Source organism: Mugil cephalus, chromosome 15 (genome assembly GCF_022458985.1).
Source record: "Mugil cephalus isolate CIBA_MC_2020 chromosome 15, CIBA_Mcephalus_1.1, whole genome shotgun sequence".
Lineage (NCBI taxonomy): Eukaryota > Metazoa > Chordata > Actinopteri > Mugiliformes > Mugilidae > Mugil > Mugil cephalus.
Genome location: NC_061784.1, coordinates 19,511,859 through 19,527,134, shown reverse-complemented (window position 1 = coordinate 19,527,134; position 15,276 = coordinate 19,511,859). Strand labels below are relative to the sequence as shown.

General features: G+C 37.7%; 1 protein-coding gene across 3 annotated transcripts in view; it reads left to right on the top strand.

Annotated features, from left to right (window-relative positions):
• The first annotated feature begins 503 nt into the window (after positions 1-503).
• ttc3 (tetratricopeptide repeat domain 3) overlaps positions 504-15,276 on the top strand; it is a 28,742-nt gene continuing 13,969 nt past the window's right edge. For 2 of the 3 annotated variants that reach the window (XM_047606606.1, XM_047606604.1), the window contains exons 1-23: positions 504-615; positions 1,284-1,363; positions 1,476-1,509; positions 2,737-2,893; positions 2,979-3,060; positions 3,571-3,624; positions 3,902-4,037; positions 4,134-4,219; positions 6,260-6,354; positions 6,481-6,543; positions 8,699-8,753; positions 10,039-10,201; positions 10,417-10,441; positions 10,549-10,633; positions 11,529-11,559; positions 11,742-11,787; positions 12,575-12,662; positions 12,750-12,902; positions 13,721-13,801; positions 14,061-14,170; positions 14,276-14,402; positions 14,820-14,942; positions 15,043-15,237. In XM_047606606.1, the coding sequence (XP_047462562.1) occupies positions 1,295-1,363; positions 1,476-1,509; positions 2,737-2,893; positions 2,979-3,060; positions 3,571-3,624; positions 3,902-4,037; positions 4,134-4,219; positions 6,260-6,354; positions 6,481-6,543; positions 8,699-8,753; positions 10,039-10,201; positions 10,417-10,441; positions 10,549-10,633; positions 11,529-11,559; positions 11,742-11,787; positions 12,575-12,662; positions 12,750-12,902; positions 13,721-13,801; positions 14,061-14,170; positions 14,276-14,402; positions 14,820-14,942; positions 15,043-15,237 (2,058 nt within the window). In that variant the 5' untranslated portion in view covers positions 504-615; positions 1,284-1,294. The remainder of the gene's footprint in view (positions 616-1,283; positions 1,364-1,475; positions 1,510-2,736; positions 2,894-2,978; positions 3,061-3,570; positions 3,625-3,901; positions 4,038-4,133; positions 4,220-6,259; positions 6,355-6,480; positions 6,544-8,698; positions 8,754-10,038; positions 10,202-10,416; positions 10,442-10,548; positions 10,634-11,528; positions 11,560-11,741; positions 11,788-12,574; positions 12,663-12,749; positions 12,903-13,720; positions 13,802-14,060; positions 14,171-14,275; positions 14,403-14,819; positions 14,943-15,042; positions 15,238-15,276) is intronic. The other variant, XM_047606605.1, reaches the window with a different exon arrangement.

The window sequence follows — 15,276 nt, the reverse complement described above, 5'->3', positions numbered from 1 at the left end:
TCTGCTCATTCATGGTGATCATGTTTACAAAACATTTAAAAAAAAAAAACCCTGTCCTTTCCGGTTCAAAGGACGGACCAGTTCTTTTGTCCAGTCAGCGACAATTCATGTCACCTGAGGGTACTTACCTTTTCCGGTTTGGTTAATATCGTTGTGTTTTCTGTTTTGCTGTTGTGTTTTCTGATTTGCTGTTGTGATTTCCACCCCAGGGCCACCATAGGATCACGACTGCATGAGTGATTATCTTTAAACTGGAAACAAGCTATTATTATTTATTGAATCCCAGCTAATGCAACGAGTAGCTTCTCATTTCTCAAACAACTATTTCGATTTTCCTGATGACTGTCATGATCTATCAGGCTCAGACTGTTAACAAGAGGTTCATTATTTTTCACACATGGATTGACCACCACATGGTCCAGACCTTAACCCCATTGACAAAGGAGAAGGCGTGATTGCGTCACAGCGTGCGGTAGAACTCCAGTAGTAACTCCGCCCCCCCCTCCCTCACGCATTGTTGACGTCCGTACGTGGACGACGCCTGACTTCCGCACATTAATATGAACTGGACGAGCGAAGACCACAAATAAGTGTTCACAAACCTGTATTCTCAATGTAAGGGTTTTCTAATCATTATTAGAAACATTTAACATTTCGTTAAACTCAGTCACGCCGCCTAGTTGTAGCTGTAGCCGTAAACCGCGCTCGAGTCATCGTCGATGTCGTCGCAGTTAAACAAACTAGGAAGAAAGTGTTTAAACGGTGGCGTGTTATTAGGAAAACTACATATAGGAGGAAGCTTATGCTGCAGCATTAACCGCACAGTAGTTTTTTTAAGTTCCCAATACGAGTACTTCTGCTGTGTAAGTGACTACGTAGGTAAGCTAGTAAGCTACAGTGCTAACATTGTTGGAAATCAAAGGGCGACGTTAGCCAAGTTCTTGAGTAATGGTACTTTAGCTTAAAAAACTGCACAGCGTTGGAGGCTTTTTATTGCAATAACTGACTAAATTTACTCCACTTTGTCCCCGTTAATTGTTTCAACACGTGGCTTGCTTCCTGTCTTGGTGTTTGCCCAACACCTCCAGTGGCCTGGTCAGACCAGTTGTGTGTTTTGAATAAACCACACCCCGTCTGCTTTAGTTCGTTGTAAATCACGTGGGTGAAACTTAAAACCCATCATGGTCCTGGTATTTTTTTTTTTGTCATTTAGCCTAATAGAATGCATGCAGTGTTTTTCCTCTGTTAATTCTGATTAAATGTGCTGGAAAAACCTTTTGCAGAATTGGACAAAATGTCAGACTCAGACTCGGATTTTGACCACCAAGGCAACTGGAAATCCTCCAAACGCCGGAGACAAGTGGTGAGTTATAAACCCAACAAAAGAAATCAAAATAATACTGTTTCTATTTCGTGTTATTCTTGTGTGCGTGTGGCGTTTGACAAACTGTTTCTTCCTTCCTTTGGTCCCTCAGAGAAACGACACGATCATCACATTTCGTCCAACAGGTAAATAACATTTTGTGCAGTTGCTTGAAATTTGTGCCCCCGTGTGAAACTATTCAGTCAAGTTAACTTCTATGTTTCTCAAAACAAAAGAACAGCGACTCTTAGAAGAGTTGGCCATTGTTATTGGACACAAAGGTGAAAAATTTAATCAGACATTTACTGCATAGTCATCACTGCATATTTGGAAAATGTCTCTTTGTGAAAAGGAGAGATCTGTACTTTAAATCTGAGTAGCAGCTGTAAATAACCTTTACAGTAACGGTGTCTGTTATATTAGTTTAAATTGCATGTTCAGTTTTTGTTCACTCACAGTGAAGGGCAGGGTAGGGGATATATATTATTATCCACTTCTGTTTTTGCTTTACAAGTGTGAAGTGTGAAGCAGCATCATGGTTTTTTGATTTGCATTTAAAACAAATGTGGCTCGAGTACAGACGTGTGTGTGTGACTAAGTTCAAGCGCGACAAAGCTGTTGGCGCAACATTGGAGAGAAGGAAAAGAAGTTTGGATGTGTGTAAATGTCTAAAAAGGTTATGGACGCCTACTTGTAGTTGGAGTCTTAACACCTTTGTGTCCAAATAAGATTTAGTATTTTTTTAGGCAGTTTCATTCTTTTGTCAAATATAGATATTATTAATTTGAACACCTTTATATCACACTGGTTCTGTTACATTATATATTATCATTATTATGAGCTTCCTCTTTTTGTATCAGTCTTCATGACCTTTAACCACTTTAATATACAAACAATACGACCAGAAATAATCTGTAAACCTCTTTATTGTTATAGATATAAACCATTACAGAATTTTTATTCAATTCAGTGTTTTATTAACAAATATTATAACATTTTTCTTATTTTGTTATAAAGCTAAATAAGCGTAAAATACAGTGTTTGCGTACGTATCTTTGTTTATCCTACTTTTATTGGACTCACTAGGCTTAATTGATATCTACTCAGTTATTTTACATGTACTTGGCTCAGGCCTGTGTAAACTGGTCTAATCTATTATTATATATCTATATTTATTATATTTTATAAATTATTTGTTTTTGATGTTTTTCTACAGACTAATTTTAACATGTATTTTACATTTTATTTTAATTTTACAAATTCATTGTTTTGTTGTTAGTGTGATTGTCGCTGTTTAAAAGCATCTAAAAAGAGAAAATAACGATCCATGTTTAGCAGCTAAATGTGGGATTTCTGCATTTGCTTGTTTGCAGAGGAGATTTTTGACAGATGGAGCTTCATCCCCGTGGAAACCATGAAAGAGGCGGCGCAGCGGATGAAAGTTTGTGCGTTCTGGCTTCCCATCCTGCTGCAGCCCGAAGAGTCCAGCAGCATCATTTCCTGGGCTCAAGAAATCGGTCTCATCACAAAGTACGCACGTGTACGATTCTCTGATAACACGCTAAGTCCTTAATGTTTGGATTGTTGAAGGAGTTTGGTTTTGGTCTCCCTCCAGGGACAGCGAAGACTTGACCCTGAGACACATAGTCCGGATAGAAATAGTGGAAGCCGTCCTCAGAGCCCTGGAGAATGGATCTGTAAGTTCGCTTTGGTATTTATGTAACTTGTCCTGCACTAACTCTCAGCTTCATGAAGGTTGTGGTGATCAGCATTCGTTTAAAAGCTGTTGTTTTAATTTTTTGTGGCTGTTGTTTGTTATATAATATTGAATTGTTTTGACAGTCCTGTTTTATTCAGTGGGCTAATCTAATATATATATATATATATATATGTGTGTGTGTGTGTGTGTGTGTGTGTGTGTGTGTAAAAAAACGTTTCAGTGTTTAATTCAATCCACTTTAACAGCATCACAGACATATAGTTGAACTACTGCATTTTTGCATTGTTTAAAGTGAATAGGCTGTTGTATTACAGTGTATTAGTGATGACGTGACCAGTGATTGAATAAATAACTGGCTACACCAGTAAATTCCAGGTCACACACATATATAATAATGAAGAGGTTAAAGTGACGGTCGTGTAATTAATATTTTACTGTTTCTGAGCTTGTTTTGGTCTAAATTTCTTTTGTTTTTTTCCCGTTCCAGCGGAAAAAAGAACAAGCGAAACAGATCATCTATATAAGCAACATGTTTAACTTGGTAAGTCTGAATGACGAGATAACACATATTAAAAAGAGTTCTCTCTTTTCTTCAGATCAGATTTAAATAATTAAGACAGAAAAATATGGATAAATGTGTGAAGAAATAAACTCCAGGAGAAACTTTTACTGCTAGAGATGAATGTTAAACTTACCTTAAACGATGCAGATAAGTTCCATGTGAAAAGAAAAGAAGAATTGAGGTTACAAAAACACTTTGAGTTGGTTTAATCTGTGTAATAGTGAGTGGAGGTGACTGAGCGTACGTGTTTTTGCAGCAGAGGACTCCAGATGTTCTGGATGACGGTATCTGCTGGTTGGAGCAAACAGGAGAACCTGGCATCCGCCAGCGCCTGATGCAGTTCGGTCACGCGAAAACCCGCTTCACCGCCCTCCACTTCATGTTCACAGAGTGTAAGACTCAGTCTCTCTGTGCCTGTGAAAAGAAGAACAAACTAGCTGTTAAGAGTCGGTATATTCTTTAAAATCATCTCTCCTGCTTATGTTCAGATGCGAGGTTCGTTCATGAGATGGGAGGCTACTTGGAGAGGACGCTGAGCTCGCTGTTGGCTGCACCGGTGGAGTATTGCGTCGAGGTAAAACTCACCAGCCTCATTTCCCCATTAAGTGGACGTAGACACACAGTCGGAAGTAGGAGTTGTGGTGAAAGAGAAACTTTTTTAAATTAAATGTTCGCTGAAAGTTGTAAGCATGTTTTTATTATATCCATCCATTTCTCCAAATATTTTTGTTGTCATTTTCTAACATTTTAACATCAAGTCAAATGGAACTGATCAGGATCAGAAAAAGAAAACAAACGTAAACACACATTACTGGGGCGCACACACATACAGGCCAGTACACTGCATCCTTATTATACAGAATATACATAAATAAGCAAATATAATAAGAATCATAATGGTAAAAACTGAATAATTACTTTACCATGGTTTACAATGATGTATCATAAAGATTTTTTATCTCCCTTTTTTTTATTATGTGCATCCAGGTTGTATTTTCTTCCCCCAAATATTATTATTGTCATTTTCTAACATTTTCACATCCAATCAAAGCAGCAGGATGTGGCTATGTAACTTCTCATCCTTATTATACTGAACAAATAAATAATATATGTAAATAAAAAAATAGAAAATAGAATAATTTCGTTATCATTGTTCCTTTTTTTTTTTAATTATTATGTTCATATATGGTTCTCAGAGCTGGTTGAAGTCTAGATCTGTAGGTTAACTTTTCCAAACCAACACAGTCTGAGAGTCACTGTAACCACAGACTCATGGAGAGTCTCTAATGGAGAGAATATGTTCTGAACACACACGGTTTCTCTTTCAAAGGGACCAAGATATTAAACATTTCTAACAGACACTTTGTAACATTGTTTCAGAATCTTTTGAAGATTGTGTTGTTTAATACTGAGAAACATGTTGGAATGTAGAAATACTTTTTCCTCACTCTGGAATTGATAAAGAATTATGTAGATAAGCGAAACAGGCCTTTGCATTGATATTGATAAAATCTAATGAATTCCCATCTCTGTTGGAAATACGCTTCCTCGTCCACACCCCTCAGTGGTCAGACGAGTCCTTCTGCCTCTTCCACCTCTGCTCAGACTTCTTCTCGGTTTTGTGTTCAGCATTTAATAAATTTAACATGAGCCGCTCGGTTCCAGTAACGTTAACGTAACGCAGGAACTCAACATTAGCCACCGACCAACACCCTTAAATAATTACTGAACAGTTCTGACGCTCAAGGGCACGAATATAAACGTATAATCGTCATAGAAAAAAGACACAATGACAAAGTTGGACTGTCTTCTTTTTTCTTTTAACTTTGTTTTTATTGTTTTTCAAGTCAAACAATAGAACCAGAAAACAACTTCAAATACATCAGACAGAAGATATTTTCTGTCTTTTTGCAAGAAAGAAAAGTTGGATTAGTCTTTGCAGAACAGGTTTTACAAAAAAAACACTTAAACAAGGTTTCCATAGTCATTTTTACAGAAGACAAAGGAAGGAGGTAAAATAAAGGGGGATTTCCAGTGTCTATTTCAAAACAAAAGTCATATAGTTCTCCTATCAAAAACAAAATATTTGCAAATGGGATCACGTCCGATCGAGATATCGTCTCCATTTCCCCCAGTATTTGTTTCTCAGGGACAGTGTTCACTTTTCCACACTGTGAATTTCTTCAACTGTTTCTGTCTAGTCTGAAATTGCTGGACACTCGTTACTCAGCCATTTCCTGGTTATTGCTATTTTGCTGCTCGTTATAATAGTAATTGTTTATTTACTGCTATTACATCTGCTCAGTGTGAAGAAATATTCAGACTGTCTTTAAGAGAGCTAACAAATTAATGATCAACTAAGACTATCTAGTAGGTGTCACAGGAACATATTTTCTTTTAAAGTATCATCCTCACTTTGTTTTACATCTAAAATGTAGAAAATTCAAAATGCTCCTCGCTCCTAATTGGAGCCCCAGCACTAACACTAACTCTAATTACTATGTTAAATGTTTATGTTTTAACACCTTGTGTCAGCGAGTTCCCTCCCTCTAAGTGTCGGTCACGGTAGCGGCCGTAGTAACAAATGTGGTTTTTGTTTTGATTCCTCGTCCAGAAAAGTGAAGAAATGAAGAAAAAGGGAAACGAGAACTTTCAGAAGCAGATGTATGAAGAAGCCGTGAAGTATTATTCCAAAGCCATCAAATTTTAGTAAGTGTTTATTTTAAATCATCACTTTTCCAGAAGGTGTTACTTGATAATTTTGTATTGGAATTTACCAGATAAATGGATAAATCCCTGTAACTGAATTTATTTATTTATTTATTTTCATTTCAGCCCTGATAACCACATAATTTATGGAAACAGAGCCCTATGTTATCTCCGGTCTAAGAAATATCTGTAAGTACCACTTCATTCATTCATTCATTCATTCATTCATTCATTTGTGTCCATATCCATGAATCCATAGCTATTTAATCCTTCTTAATCTTTAGCCATCTTTAGTGAAGGACCATAATAAGGAGTTTCCTTGGAGCTTTAATTTATTGTCGGCTACTTTGAAGAAAGGAGGCAAATAAAACTTCATCCAAGCGTGATTTTGTTTGAATCTTTCCATAAAATAACTTCCATTTTTCCAAAAGGTGTTGAATAAAGACAACTGGACTTGTAGGATTTCTGGGAGACGTTAACGCCGCTCGTCCGAGTCGCTTCTTCAGTTCTGAGAGACCAACGTCTTCAAGAAATTCCACAAGTCCAGTTGCCTTTATTCAACGCCTTTTGGATTAACATGACCTGGATGACTGAGAAACTTCACAGACAACTTCCACTTTTCTTTATGAGAAGGAGGCGCCCGGAGGTTTTATGTTTTATCAACTTTTACCTACGCTCATTCGCCAGTTCATTAGGTACACCAGTAAAAACTAATGCTAACTGTGTAAGAATGGAGGTGATTGTTCATGTTAAAGGATCCAGTTTGTGGTTCTATTGAACTGGATTGATTAATGCTGATTTAGTGCAGGACTGTTTATATTAGAATGTGTTTTTTTTAACTGGTGTTCCTAATAAAGTGGCCAGTGAGTGAATTTTCAAAGAAAATGTGGAGAAAGTTGAAATTCGTCTTATTTTTCACAAGTTTGGGGCAAAATTTCACCTCAAAACTTTTTCTGGTCAGATTCAGTAATGAAATAAAAGAATGAGAGTGTCCTCGTCTTTTCTGAAGCATCTTGAGACGGTTTCTATCGTTATTGACACTATGTAGATCAAGGCTATTCAGTCAGTGGAGCACGGGCCACATGCGACCCAGAACCAGTCCCCACGAGGGCCAACCTGTGAACTGAACTGATGCAGATTTCAGATATTCCTACTGTGTCTGAGCCCAGGAAATGGATCTGAGCAACAGTCTGTACACAATTCAATGCAAAAATATGTCCTTTCTGCTCTAAAATGTTGAATTAACAATGAAAACCATCGACTTAACCCTGTTTGTACTGACAAATACTCTCTTATTATAACCATCAAACACCAAATCCATGTTCATAATTTAATTTACTTGCATATTTCTATTAATATTTATCTGTATTGATTTAGAATTTGATGTTTCCAGCTGCTTACTAAGGCATCTAACACATCTGGCTCAGCTGCATGTCTTAATTTTTAATATTTGGCCCAATTAGTCCTGATACAGATCATCATCATGTATCATCAAATTTATAATTTAATTTATCCATCATGACTGGTTCCATTACAATGTTTTACCTCCTGAGACCTGAGCTTTTGTTTGATATGCGTTTTTAATTTTTCCAAGGTATTTGGGATCAATAGGACCCAAGATGCATAAAAACTAAGCATCATCTTTCAACAGGAAGTAGTAGTTTTTGAAGAAAAAAAATAAACAATGTCTTCATATGTGGAAACTGGGATTAATTCATTATTTATATCATAATTAAGTCATTAATGTGTGACAAAATATGAAAGTGTTTATTTTAATATCTGAACATGGCTGAGAAAAACCAGAACAATGTAGTCCCAACGTCCTCAAACGAGTACTTGCTAATTAGCAAAGTTGTAACTCGTTGCTGTTGTTAAAATGTGTTAAATTTGCAGGCCATGTTAGACTAGAAATGTTAATTAGCATAAACAAATAAGTTTTAACCTTAGAATTTGATGGGGCTTTGTTCCTTGTCCACTTTTGTCCACTTTTGTCTGTAGAATGAAGCAGATTAAATGATTGTTTGTGATCATGTTTTCACCGACTAATGCTACCACTAGATGGCAGACTAAAGTGTCCACTAACAAGGACAACGGGATTAAATGAAGGAGAATAAGCTGCAATAAAACCTAAAACTTAATGTCCCTATATGAGGACGCAGGGTCTCAGAAGGTTAAAACACACATTGATTTCCTTGTCTAATATTTGCTTTATATAAAACGGGTAATATTTTATATATATATATATTTAACTATAAAAAGAAGGGTCATAAACAGCACCTGTGGGATACGGCAAATATTGAGCTGTTGCTGGGAAATGTTCATTTATTTCCTTTTTCTTTTACAGAAAAGCAGTAGCTGATGGAAAACGTGCTATTCTCCTAAAGCCTCTGTGGGCAAAGGTACTCGTCTATTTAATAACCAGACCAACATTCATTTTTTTAGCGTTTGGGACCTCATGAGTAGGGATGGGCTCCGATATCTATTCTGCGCATCGATCCGATTCTTTATCGATTCCATTTTTCATTCATTTCATTTTTTTTGTTCTTTATTTCGCACATCAAATCAAAAACATATCACATCTTAGTGCACCACCATGATTGTAAAGGAGGAGGAACATTCCACTTATTAATTTCTCCTGTGAGTTTTTGGTTTATAAACGTCAATGTTAAATTTCCCCAGTTTACGATAGAAGCTGCTGGGCCTTTGCACATATAGTGTATGTTTACATGCACGTGAAAAAACTAATTATTGGCTTAATCCGACTTTAACTGGACAACATACTAATTACTCAAAGTAAAATCAGAGTTCTCCTTATCTGATTGACACACCCAGATAATGCGATTGGAATTAAATTTCCTGCAGCATGTATACGCCTTATTTGGACTTTAACTGGACAATGCGTGCGCACATGCTCCACCACCCACTGCGCTGGTGTTAGGACCCCGGAACAAACAAAAACATCCAAGAAAGCCGGTCGCAGAAGAAGAAGAAGAAGAAGGTAAACAGAGGCGGTAGAAAAACAACCTGAGGGATAGCGCCATCTTACCTGCACCATAAGTAGTGCACACATTACATAGGAGATGTAAAAAGCTTAGAGCAAGTCTTTATACCAATGCACCACCTGTGCAGCCTCGTCAAAGTAGGCGTTTGCAGTTTCATATAAACAACAGAAGTTTTATTGAGTCTGTAAACAAGAGATAGGAGCTTGTATAAGTAAACAAATTAGGAAATCTGTCACTGGATCCTCACTACACGTGGCTCTCTCGGCATGTTGGCGATGTTGCCGCCTCTTACTTGAAACTCTGGTGCTGCATAAGTTGCGCTGTTGCGGTCTCGTCCTCGTCGTCACGTGATGTGAGCGAAGATTCAGCACGAGAAGAGCTGATAAACATCAAGGAGGGGGAAACGATGCCAACAAACTTAACCAGTTAGAACCGGTTCCTTTACAGAACCAGTTCTCGATGCCCATCCCTACTTATGAGCTTGTTAACGCTGTCAAACATTTCTGCTGCAACCACGCAGGTAACTCACAGGGGCTCTTTTAGGTTTTCATTACAGCTTCTAAATGCAGACTTTGTACTGATATTTACGATCCTTCCTGCGGTGTTTGGATCACCGTTTAGTCTCGTAACGATCGTAGATGCAGAAAAAGACAGAAATGTTGACTTCTTGCTTTGTGTGCAGGGCCACTACCGCTACTGTGAGGCCTTGTTCTTGTTGGGTGAGGTGAGAAAAGCCCTCGAAGCAAACAATACAGCTCAGAAGTTGTGTAAAGACGACACAGAGGGAGCTAAAGACCTGGAACAACAACATCAAAAATTCCTTGCTGAATTACCAGCTGCTAAAGGTATTTTTTTTATTTATTTTTTTCCCAGTAAAGATTAAAGATTTGTCCTTGAACTGAACCGATTCACACTTGTGTCACTAAGCAGCTTCTAAATCCGGCTTTAAAGTCGCAGGTAGAGGCAAAGGAAACGAAGGGACGGAGTTTAATAATAAAGTCTGCTTTAGTTTCTGTTCCTTTAAAGTGAAACTAACCCCTTCTCTCCGTTTTGCTTTCAGTTGGTTCGTCAAAGAAACCTCAAAGGTGTGTACGTGTTTGTGTTTGTGTTTACTTTTAACTCGGACGTGATTAGTGACTTCTGGTGAACTCTCGGTGGATTTAAATTTCATTTTCTATAACCCGAACTCTAGATTTAAAGTCGGCCTCGTGGTGGATCAGTCTCATTCTGTAAAAGCTATTAAGAAGACCGTGCCGACAAAAAGTATGCCTACAAAGGTTAGTAACCACAATAATACATGTTGTTTTGGTTTTTTAGGCGTCAGTCACATGTTGAGCAACGTGAAACCTGAATCACGACCTTGTTCTTGACCCTCATTTATTTATATTTTGAGTTTTGTTTTGGTTTTTTGGAAGTTTTTTCAAGGGTTTTTTCTGTTCAGGAAGTAACTTGTCGGTGTCGAACACAATTTAATTAAATCTAAATAAAACATTGTGCGTAAATGACAAGTAAATTATCATAGTTTTTGTTCAGTTTTTGTTCAGTGTCAATGAAGTGAACACAGAAAGAGAACGCAGTTCTTTAACTTGAGGGTTTCTATTTCTGGATTTCAGGTTTTACAAGTTCTTGTGTTCAGATCATGGACTGTGTATAAAGCCAGAGCAAGTACAGCTCCCCCTGGTGTCTGGCTGCAGTACAGGTCATAAGCTCCGCCCCCTCCATGTTAGTGGATGGGTCAAACTAAAACACTAAAATACACATCAAATATTATTTTTTTCAAGGATAGTTTCCATCATTTTATGTAGTTAATATGATGCTTCAAAGTATCAAGATGGCTCCACCCGTGTCCCCGGCAAAATAGCCTCAGTTTGGCCAATAAGAGGAAGTGGAGTCTGTGGTTTTGATACGCAATTTAAAATGTAAAAACTTCTATTTCTAATATTAGTTATTTGACTGCTAAATTAAAATGAATGTACATGACATTTCCTCCTAATTAATGTGTGATTTCACCACATTAATTCATCATTTTCAATTACTAATTCATTTCTTTTTGTTTTTAAATAAGCCCCGATGATCCAGAGACGAATTAAATAACTTTTTTGTAGCTGAAATGGGTTTGTTTGCTTTAAATTTAAATTGATAAAAGTTAATAATTCACTCATGTGTTGACAGGTCTCAGAGGGTAAAGTGGAGAAGCAGTCAGGTACGTTTCTTTTTAAATCTACTTTGTTTTTATTTAGTTAGTTTTTGACACAATGTCGATCTCCTCTTTGATGCTCAGTTATTCTCCTTCAACACAAGTCGATAGAATTAACTTGTGAGTTATGTTTGTATTTTAAGGTAAACGACTTGGATTTTAATTGAAACGTGATGTTCTCTCCCCAGGGAGGAATGAAAAGATGCAGACGGACGATTCTAAACCATCGAAAAGGTCAGTGAGCGTCATAAAATATTATTATCGTTAAACTAGGACGCTGCTTCTGCTCCGGTTCACAGTTTGCTTGACAGATTTTAAGACATAGGAAAGTGTTTAGTTGTTTAGCCTTGTAAATGTGAGAAGAACAACGATCAGCCATAACATTATGAACACTGGTTGGTCTCTTTGTATCGTCACCTTCCAGTGAATGGGATAATACGTGAGGCAGCACGTAAACGTTTTGTCCTCAAAGTGGATTTTAGGAGATTTATTTGACAATATGACAATTACTGAATTATCTGGTCTTGACTTGAACAAGTTAAGAATTTCAGGTCGTTAATGTCCGAGTGCTGGAGCTCAAATCTGTTCCAGGTAGCTGCTAGTTAGCGTTAGCATTAGCCAGCTTGGAGAGACAACGTTGTGCACATGGACATTTCAGATCTTCTTCCCTTGAAAAGTAAATAAATAGTAAAACCTCTCAGCATTTAAAATTATTATGAGGAAACAGGGTGAAATTAAAATACTTGATGACAACTGTTTGGATGCTCATAATTGGTCCAGGTGTTGATCTGACCTTCAAATTCCACAGATTTCAGTCCATTCAAGCATCTTTAGGATTTACTGGACCTGACAAACAGCAAAAGATGTTTTAGTGCCAGATAAACCAGGGCGTCTTGTTGGGTTTGGGGCTGTTTTGGGCAGGTGGTTATAATGCTATGGCTCAGTTTATAAGGCCGATAGGGAGCAAACAGAAAGAGTGAAAGATGTGAGACTGTTTAAGTGACTGAGAACTTGTTTCCAGTGACTTTTCTTCAAAGAACGGGAAAGCAGAATCCAACGCTGCAGCGAAGAAGAAAGCAAAGAGCAGGAACGTTCCAGCTGAACAGGAGGTGAGGCCTTAACTAAACAAACTAAATCAGTACGTGTCAGTGGCATGAATTTAAAGTGACCTGTTGTCCCCGTTGCTCTCGCTTCAGAACCATAAAGAGTTGGACAACGTGGGAACCGTGTGCAAACAGCTGAGATCTTTGGTGCAGGACGCCCACACGGCCCTGGCCGACCTCCGCAGCCGCAACTCGGAGCAGGCCTTCAGCCGGGCGCTGGCCTTAATGGAAACCGTAGAACTCAAGGTAAACACTCACAATATACAGCCAAAATACCAACGCTTCCCAAACAGACATCTGCCTTATAGGTGGTTTATACTTGTGTGTTAAGCTGGTGTAAAAGATCCATTAAAGCACATGGTTTTTGAATTACTGTAACTCACAGTGATTTGCGCTTTTGACAAAATTCAAAATGTGGCTGAACTCTGGGAAGTTGTGCTATTCAGCTATAAAGTCCTGTGAATGAGGCTGATATGAAAGATCTGATGTCGACTCATAAAATCCTCAGATCGACGGCACATTTCCTGTTGTTGTTCGTTCTAATTAGAAATCTCACTGTACGACAAATCTGATTACATCTAAAATAGACCACAGAGAAGGTCTGCACAAAAGCTAGGCCATATGCAAGATGTAAAACAGGAAGTTAGTATTGTGGAAATACCAAGTGAAGTTTAAGTGTAAGTGAAATAGTTTTCTCACCTAAATTAATTCATATTGAATCAGGAAATCGGTAGCGATACCTGCTCCTAAACGTGTCTTTATTTAACTTAAAAATGACCTGTTTGGTTGTGATACAGCAATAAATAAATAAATATAAACTGTAAAAAAAAATGATTATTGAGCATTTGTTAAACTTTAATGTTTTATTCTGCGCTGAATGACAATATTGTCGGTTTAAAAGTAGTCCCATAAAAATAAAAAATGTTTTCACTAACATGATGAATAATCACGATTACTAGTTCAAGTGTAACTTTGAGGTCCAGACTAAGTTGATGTGAGGTGACGTAACAGTCTTTGATGTTTGTTTCATGTGTCATGTGCTCTTTAAATCTTTGTTTTTTCAGGAACTTGGACTTTCCACGATGGACATATTGTTGTTGCTCTTTGGTCGAGCGTCAGCCCTGACAGAAATCGGGCAGCCTGAGGTCAGTTATTCAACTATTCATAAACGTCTTCTCCTCATATACTTTTAAGGTTGTTACATTTATTGTGTATAGATCATGTTTATACTTGTTATTAATGTGTCATTCTTCTAATTATAGGCTTTAATTTCCTGAAATAGCTGCTACAATAACAGTTTTACTTTTGTTAGGCACCAGTTTCAGCTGTGGAGTAATTAATTATTAACTGATGTAAATTTACTTTGATGGACTCTCTTCATGTCTGGTTGTTTTTCAAATGCAGGAACTTTCCGAAGCACGAAAACTTCTCCAGAAGATAAAATCCTATGAGAAGAGGACGTTTCAGTGTCTAGTTTTTTACGCCGTCGGCCGAGTGTACATCAAAGAAAACCGGTACGGAAGCTCCTAGTCTGAACCACTGTCCTCGTCTCAAGCCTTTTCTGTTTCTAACTGTGCAGCTCATCGTTGTCGTGTGTTTTTGCTCTTTTCTTTGTTCAGGTTTCGAGTTGCTCTGGAGCAGTTTTTAGATTCTCTTCAGATGGTGAAGAATCAAATAACTCCTGGTAAACTCACTTGGCCTTTAACCAAAGACATCGTCAAAGAAACACAGCCCGACTATTTCAAGGTGAGTTGCAGCTTTGGAAAAGATAATTGATCATTTATTTAATCTGTCTATTTATACGGCTGCATAAATAGTTTGATTTGGCCAAAAAGCCTGAGCATCATTAGGATGTTAATTCTTTAAAAATAACATAAAATAAGTTTCTTAGTAAGAATAAAAAAAGACCACTTTTCCCAACAATCTTTTAGTATCGAGTATTGCCCATATTATCCTGATATGATTCTAAAATAATAAAATTTGCTCATATAGACTCGATTTTAAACGCTCTAAGTGGGTTCAGATGAATAGGAGGTTGCAGTTGCAGGAGGCTCAATGTTTCAGTGGTTTCAGCGTCACAACAGCTCAGCTGGTCCGGTGTCGGAGGATCATTTTTATAGGGACGAGACATACGGGTCTTAACCTCTGGCTTTGTCTTTTTAGGAGATTCTGGAGAACGCTATAGAGTTGTGCAGATTTCCTCCTCCTCCCGAAGCCATTTGTCGTCTTGAGAAATGTCTTGGTCCCGTGAAATGTGAAATCTACCTAACTGATCCAGATTTTAAGGTAAGAGGTCGCCCAGTTAACACTGATTTAGAATGAAATGATGAAAAGCGCTGATGGATTTCAAGCCTGTATTCTTCTTCTTCTTCCTCTGTTTTTGCAGGGCTTCATTCGGATATGCTGCTGTCACAGCTGCACGGTCGAATATCACATCAACTGTTGGAAAACCGTGAAGACGTCGAGCTTCTCTGACAGGAATGAAAAGGATCTTCTACAAGAACCATGTTTGACTCCGGACTGTGTCGGTCAAATCTGTAGTATCAAAATCTATTGTTCAACGGGCCTGGTGAAGTGTAAGGTGAGATCGGTGGCCGGTGTTTTAATTTAATTTTTACGT